General features: G+C 42.9%; 1 protein-coding gene across 2 annotated transcripts; it reads left to right on the top strand.

Moving 5' to 3' along the window:
* The first annotated feature begins 2,743 nt into the window (after positions 1–2,743).
* LOC104947351 (verprolin-like) lies at positions 2,744–7,158 on the top strand. 2 transcript variants are annotated; one of them, XM_010773344.1, is made up of 3 exons: positions 2,744–2,856; positions 3,945–4,053; positions 4,662–7,157. In XM_010773344.1, the coding sequence occupies exons 1-3, from the start codon at positions 2,749–2,751 to the stop codon at positions 6,287–6,289; spliced, it is 1,845 nt and encodes a 614-aa protein (XP_010771646.1). In that variant the 5' UTR covers positions 2,744–2,748; the 3' UTR covers positions 6,290–7,157. The 2 variants fall into 2 exon arrangements, with proteins under 2 accessions (XP_010771646.1, XP_010771648.1); XM_010773346.1 differs by lacking the exon at positions 2,744–2,856 and having other exon boundaries at positions 3,964–4,103; positions 4,662–7,158.
* Positions 7,159–8,034: the final 876 nt, after the last annotated feature.

Below are 8,034 nucleotides of genomic sequence, written 5' to 3'. Positions count from 1 at the left end.
AGTAAGGCACTCAGCCCTCGGTTACTCCAGGGAGAATGTCCCTGTAAGTCGCTTTGGAATAAGGCGTCTGCTAAATACCTGAATTGTAAATGATATTGTTGGGAGAATAAACCCCACGGATCCTCAACTCCGGTGTGTTTCACTCATTAACAACGCAACACAGAGCAACATGATCGTTGTCTACAGTAGCCATGAACTCGCATTTGTTATCTTATTTGAGGGGGGGGTGGATGCATGGACCACCCGAATAGGTTAAGGGGCCTTTGGCTTTTCTTGCCGGGGGGTGCGGTGCGGTGCGGTGCCCCCACAAATAGAATCAAATTCTGTGGGAAACACTGAAGGACCATTCAAATGTTTCATCCTGGGATCATGAGTTGTATTGAAATGTCATGCACATTGACATTCTAGTTCATCTTAGTATTTACAGAACAAAATAAGGTGTGACTCTCATATTTTATGTTCCAATATATGAACTTCAGTTATTCTTTAAAAAAAAGAAGACATTATTCAACATCTTCTCAATATTGTTTGTTCACACACAAGGTACATTATTTAATGAAGGTAAATTATACTCTTTACATTTGTTCTGGCTCTCTCTTTGCTATTCAAAATAGAGTGGAATAAATCAAACGGGTGATGAAAACAGTCGTCTGGATGATGAGAGGATGCTGAGTCACTGTTGTCTCAAGTTATCATGCATTTAGTCAGTGAGAATAAAACACAGCCGGTTTCTCTCTCAGCCCCGGACTGCCGTCCAGCAGAGGGCGCTGCAGGTTCACATTTATACTGTTGCAATCAAAATTATTCAACCCCCATTGCACATTAGGTTTATTGGCTAAATATACATTTCTCAGCTGTTTGCAATAAACAAATCACACAAGAACTGTTTCAATGAAAGTAGTTCAATGAAACTAATATTACAAGTTTTTTTTTTAATACAAATTCAACACAAAATGCTATTTGTAATGACTACTCCAGTCCCAAGATGATTCTGCCCCCTGTCTCAAGCACACCTGGTGCAACTAATCAAGGGCTTCATTAGTTCAGGTGGGCTTGAGACAGAGCACTTAAATACCTGGACTGGCTAGGGGTTTGTTGAGTGACCTTCGATTGCATGCAAAATAATTGTCTAAAAAGTTCAGAGAAGAGATCATTGGTTGCACAAACAAGGAAAAGAAAAGAAAAAGACAGCAAAAGCACAGAATGTTCCTAGAGATACAGGTGGAAGCATGGTTTGCCAGTTCAAAGTTAAAGGAACAGCGGCTACACTTCCTGGACGTGGCAGAAAGAGGAAGCTATCAGCGACTGCCACCAGATTCCTGAGGAGGCAAGTGGTGCAAAACCCCTGCAGCGAGACCCTGAAGGGCTCCATGCCTGGACTCCAAGACGTGCCCCACGCCACGACTGACCCAAACAGCAGTCGGCTCCAATATGCTCAAACCATAGAAATATGGAATTCTGTACTGGAACTTTTGGGGCCTATGGATCAGAGGTATGTGTGGAGGAAGAAGAATGAAGCACATGCTGAAAGGAACAACCTGCCTCCAGTGAAGCATGGCGGTGGCGCAGTGATGCTCTGGGGCTGCACACACTGCAAACCTGCAGCGTGTGGAGGGCACAATTCACTCAAGTGTCAGGAGGTCTCAGGAAAAAACGTCTGTGAGGAAGCTGAAGCTTGGACCTTCCCACAGGACAATGATCCCAAGCATACCTCAAAGGCAGAAATACACTCGACCTTGTTTATTTCCCTTTGGATATGGACATCATGGATATAAAACTCTCCCTCGCCCTCCCTTCGGCAAATCAGACCACATCTCGCTGCTGCTGCTGCTGCTGCTGCTGCTAAGCAGAAACTGAAACGGGACAGACCGGTGACACGGAGCATACAGCGCTGGAGTGAGGAGTCAGACTCAGCTCTGCAGCACTGCTTCGAATCTACGGAGTGGAGTGTGTTTGAAGACAACAACATCAACACACACACGGACACGGTCATCTGCTACATTGGGAAATGCATCGATGACGTGGTACCAAAGGTTACTGTACGAACATTCCCAAATCAAAAGCCCTGGATAAACAGCGAGGTGCACACCAAGCTGAAAGCGTGCACAGAGCTGGAGATTCAGATGAGTTCAGGGAATGTAGGTATGAACTCCGGAGAGCTGTTCGCAAAGAGACAGTACAGAACACAAAACACCCTGTCATGTTAGTTTAATGGATTTACTTAAACAGTTCTTGTGTAATATGTTCATTGCAAACAGCTGAGAAATTGTTTATTTTGCCAATAAACCTAATGTGCAATGGGGGTTGAATAATTTTGATTGCAACTGTATACAAACGCTATGCATACCGTACACATATGGAGCTGTGTAAGTTCTCAGAAGAGCCTAAAGTGATGTCATGAGGAATGGTGAATGCAGCACTTTTCCCCCTTGTGGTCAACCAGATCAAATACAGCTGTACACTTTGAGGGAACATGCTAGAAAGTTCTTCAGAGAGGGTTTAGATGGTGCTGGGGAGTTAGAAACCTCTGGAACTCAGGATTTAAGTCCACTCTGCCAAAAAGTGAACAAACAATTGGACACCATGACTGATTTATTCTGTGCACTACATTAAACAAGCCTTGATAACATTTAATAATGATACTTGAACTTTAGGTCTAGATTTTGAAATGAAATGAAAGCCAAAGTATTGAAGTGCCTGCCACCGGTAGAAAGTCTGACTGAGGGTGTTTCACTGTTTCAGAATCACATGGAGGAGCAGTATGGAGAACACTACGCTCAGAAGGTAGAGGACAGACTGCTGCACTACCTCCAGCAGCTGGAGACCGTGTTACCAGGAGACACACACATTGATAAGGTGTGTGTTCTATGGCAGCTACTTCTTCAAACGCTGTTTGGTCCCGTGGTCAGAGTTCTCTTCAACATGAATTGGTAGATGAGATGCACAACATGTTGTGAGGATGTCAGTTTTACACTCAGTTTTATCAAACGTGAAACCTGGATAATATCTTGTCTACAAAGTAGTTCAATCATTCCTGCAATAACTATACCAGAATCAGAATCCGGTTCAACGGGAGGTAGGTTTACACAGACGAGGAAATAGTGTGTGTGGTGCAGACGTAAACACAGTTCAAGAAGAGACATTGTAAGAAAAGGACTAAAACAGGTTTTTTAACTATAACAAAAAAAACTATTATAACATTGAAATATTGAGAAATATTTACATTAAATATAGATATACCAAAAAACTACGCACAGTATAATATGCAAAAAACTTGTTATATTAATATAAAATAAAACATGTGCAGTATTGATACGAAAAGTGGAAAGCTGTGCAGAAAGAGGACGCTTTGAATATAAATGAGCTATTTGCTCGTACATATGGGTAACGTACCGATGTTTCCTGTATAATCAGCCCATTTCATGCAAATGTGCTGAAAACAGTGTAACTCATAAAGATGTGCTCATGACCTGATGCAGTTACACAGTGGGCGTCTTTAGAGAGGTGGTGGTACCTGGAGACATTTATAAGGTGGCCATGACTTCCCAGTGATCACGGCAGCAGTGATTGTAGCCGGGTGGAATAGTTTGATTTGAGAAGCATTGACTCAGTGAAAGGACAGTGGAATAATGAATAATAAGGCTCAAAAACACCATGTCCTTTTTCTGAAATGACATGAGAATTAAAAAAAGGTTTTTATAGTAAAATTATTTCCTTTTTCTTTCTGCTCTAATTTTATTAGAGCAAAAATGTTTTGTGAATCAGACCTTGACACGACACAGATGGAAAGGATTCTTTGTGAATTTGTTGCCTCTAGTCGTCACAAACTACCACAATCTAGCTAGTAGAACTTCAAGGACTGCACGGATGACTCACCTGAATGGCCTCTGACATCAGGGGTACTTCACTCAGTGACTGATTCCATATTCTAATGTGTGAGGCAGATCCTGAAGAAAGCAAGCCCTGTGACTGAGGAGGAGAAGCTGCTTTTGGAAGTGATAACCTCTGACTCCAAGAGCATCGCAGCAACTCTGAAGAAACTGCTGCACTGTGGTAATGAACTCCACAAACAGTGTCCATGTGTGTCCCCCTAATCTACTCATGTACGTATGGAGAGCTGGAGCATATCTCTTTGCTTTGAATCAGAGTCTGACCTTTATTTATTTACTGTTTCAATTGTTTGTTTTTCACCTTCAACAGCACTGCAGTTTCATCCAACTGCATTCTGGGTATTAAATAATCATCGGAGGTCTTTCATGACGTGATTTGTCGTGATGTATGGAAGTCATGAACAAGGCATCTTATCCCCTATTTTCTAATATTAGGACACCTCTGAGCACATTATTGTGTGAATGATCCCTTCAAATATCAATATACAGTAACACGCGTGACATAAAGCGTCAGCAAATGGCAGCTCAAGTGAAATCATTTGAAATAATGTATCAGACAATTGTTTTTGTATGTGCACATATTTCTTCTTATTCAAGATAGGGCTGGATCCATCTACTCTGACTTGTACTTTGTTTGTCCTTGTATTTTAAAAATGCTGTCTTTGAAGCATTAGCAAAGAAAGATTGCTTTTATATTTAGCAACTAATCAAATCTTCTGATGATAATTACGTATGTGTTACTCACTATGCACTTCCTGTCTGTTCCTTTAGATGTTGCTTTGTGTCGTCGGGCCACGACTCCTCAGTCCTCAGCACATGGAAAGAATGGGATGGAAAGCTCCAAACTCTCAGGGTCTGTTCTGCATGTCAGTGCTTCAGAGGACCTCCACAAGTCCATGGAGGCCCTTCAGACCCCTCCAGTGGTTCTTCAGCGAGGGGGGGCTGAAGGAGACGGCGCTGTGTCGTTGAAGAATGAAGATGATACAAATGTTAGCAGACGGCAGACAGAGGAGAGTATTGAGTTCTTCATGAGAGTGGGTGAAGATATCAGTGACAGGGAAATGAGTTGGAGCAGCAGAGGAGGCATTCAGGAAGCCCCCCCCTCCCCTCAGTTCTGCTCCAAGCACCAGCGCTGGGTGGAGAGCATCCTGCAGCAGTGTCCTGAGGAGCTCCAGGACAACGTCTCTTTGTCTCCTTTACTGTTCCAGTCGCCCTCATCCAACACTACATCACAGGACTTCACCCCCTCTGGTCTCATCCCCTCCCCCTTTGACCAACCACTGCCACCTTCAGAGACCTTCACCCATCTTCAGACAGCTTCTCAGCCAGCAAACCTTGAGCAGAGTTCTGCAGCACCGGGATCATCAGCGGATCCAGTTCTGCTGCCGTCGCCCAGAGACACTCAACTGCCCCCCCACTTGACGCCGGTCGTCCGACTGCTGGACATCGCTTCCGTCAGAAGGTTCTGCCATTTCTCTAAACCCCATCAAGCACCTTTCCATCCCTCCGCCTTGTCTCCAAACAAACAGGATGCTTGTTGTTCTAGTCTTCAGGTACCAACCTCTCCACGCTGCCGTACCTCAGGGAACAATGCTTCAGCTGGAGGAGCGACGCAAGACTCTCCGCTCGTCCAACATGCTCCCCAGAACACGACACACCAGGTGTTCACAGCTCCTGGGTCTCAACATGCATCTACCTCCACGAGCTGCCAACCTCCAATAGAACAATATTTTTCAAAACTTTCAAGAAAGTACAGATGGCCTTGTGTCAACAGCAGAGTTTCACCGGTTCTGGACAAATTGAATCAAAACACTTGTCCGACCGTACCAGAACTCAGCGTTCCTCGGCCTCCTACAGAAGAGGCTTCTACCGCTGCGTCCCCTTCATCGACTTCGTCATCTCAACCAGTTGTCCCTCAGAACTCCTTCAAACCTCCTGCACAAAACACCATTCATCTTCAACCATCATACTCCACCGTCTCCCCCCCCCCCCCTGAGGCCCCACTGGTCCTGGTGGAGAGCGGCAGGGTCCGGAGAGACGGGCTGAGGTTGTCTATGCACAGCCAGGCCGTGCTGCTGCAGTCCAGGCTGCTGCAGTCCAGGCTGCTGCAGCCCTGCGTGCCTCTGAGCAGGCTGAGCGCTCAGGAGTGCTACAGAATGACAGGGTGGAGGTCCTCCAGCAGAGGGTCCGAGCCGGGGGTACAAGGCAGAAATGATGACAACGGGAGGAAGGAGGAGGAGGAAGAAGAAGATGAAGGTTCCTTTGATCCGAACAGTCTTTATTCCAGTTATTCTTCAAGTAGTGCTGACGACTCCATGGACCCTGATTACAAACCTTGCTTGAAGAAGAGAAGACTGCTCTTAGAATATGAAACTGCAAGGACCATGGGTCATACTTAAAAACATTTAAATATATACGGACTATAGCCGGATGCAAACTTGCTTTTTGACACTAATGATTTCAATATTTTGACTTTTAAAAAAGCAACAAAATATTAGCAAAGAGTACATTTTTAACATAAACAAAATTTGACTTTGTACATTTGACACTGTAAATATCAACATCCTTTGTATAAAATATGAAATGGTGACACTGTTTCTTAATTCTTTGTTAATTATTCTTGTAGCATATCCCTCTGGCAGATGTGTCTGAAATGTGTGGGTGTTTTGTGACAACAGAAAATGGTTTGTTAGTGTTGATCTGTTGACAAATTAGAAGAAATAATCCAGTGGGGCCGGAGATGTGACTTGTTGTTCAGTCTTAAATGGATTGATGACATTTATAAAAGTATGGCTGTTCTGTGAATTCAAAATCAAAATGATTGATTTATATAAAGCCATTTGGGCACACTGTGGATGTAGTGGGTCCATGTGCCTATTACTGCATTCACAATGTCAGGCAGCATTGGATCTATACTGTACATGTTACGGCCCTTTTATATTGGGAGGAATAATCAAGATGAAAAATGGCGTTTCCTCAGCGAAAACATTTACTCCAGGGAGGGAAATTATACATCCATGGGAAATACCCAGAACAAATCCTTATATGTGGTTGTAGACAAAAGCAATGGATCTCAGGACCCTTGATTAAGACAATCTAGTAGATCACAGATCAACACTTTGTCATCATTTTAAATTCTATTTTAAACAAAGTACATAGAAGCTACTTCCTAAGCATGTAAACCATTTTCACACTAGCATTAAAATCATTCCTCACACATGTTACACAATTTAAATACATTACCAATTAAAAAATAAACGTATCAGATAGACTGTATACAATACGACACCACCCATTGCTTTTTGGACTACGGTTTTGAAGCTTCAAGGTCTGGCATTTTGGCCGAGCCTTCTTGTTTTTTTCTTTCTCCATTTTTGTTGTTTTTAGTAACCAGAAGTAACTGGAAACGGTGGAGCAGAGTCCTGAAAGGTGAAAATATAAATATATTTTAGACGAAAATGTATCGATTCATTTTTATGAAGTGGGCACACACAGTCAATGGGTTAAAGTTGTAAATTGAGTAAAGTTAGAACAATATTGGCAGATTGGCAGATTCGGATTTCACGGATCAATAACTCATGAACAAGACGTTGTTCAGACACAAATTACGTACCGTGGTAAGGTTGACAACGAACTACAATCACATTTTGATCAAAAAAAGCCAATACGTGCTGTCCTCCAAACTGGACACATTACATTGGTCTCTATCCGCAGCCGGAGAAGAAACGAGTGCTCAGTCTGCAAAGTGCAAAGTGCAACTCCGAAAAAAGAGAATACAATAATATTCAATAACGTTACTATTATACAGTATATTACTACCAAACTCACTACACACGTCAATAGTCTCCTGTTGCTCATACTACAGCAGAGAGTTTGGAAGAATGTGCTTTCAAATAATTTTGAGGAATATTTATAATGTAAAATCTTCAATAAACATGGCATCATCTTCAATAACGTTACTGTTAGAGCCAGTATTTTGATTTTATAAGAAAGGCCACCTAATTGTGACGTCTGTAGTCAACGCACAATAAAAGACTACAATTCCCACGGCGCATGTGCTAACGCCACAGTGATGGGCAACCTGCTGAGAGACGCCGTCGAGGAACAGTTTTTTTTACCGTACTCGTACTCGTACTGTATACAT

Source organism: Notothenia coriiceps, unplaced genomic scaffold (assembly GCF_000735185.1).
Source record: "Notothenia coriiceps isolate Sejong01 unplaced genomic scaffold, NC01 NC01_scaffold00012418, whole genome shotgun sequence".
Taxonomy (NCBI): Eukaryota; Metazoa; Chordata; class Actinopteri; order Perciformes; family Nototheniidae; genus Notothenia; species Notothenia coriiceps.
Note: the sequence above shows the minus strand (reverse complement) of the source record. Positions and strands in the feature narration are given on the sequence as shown.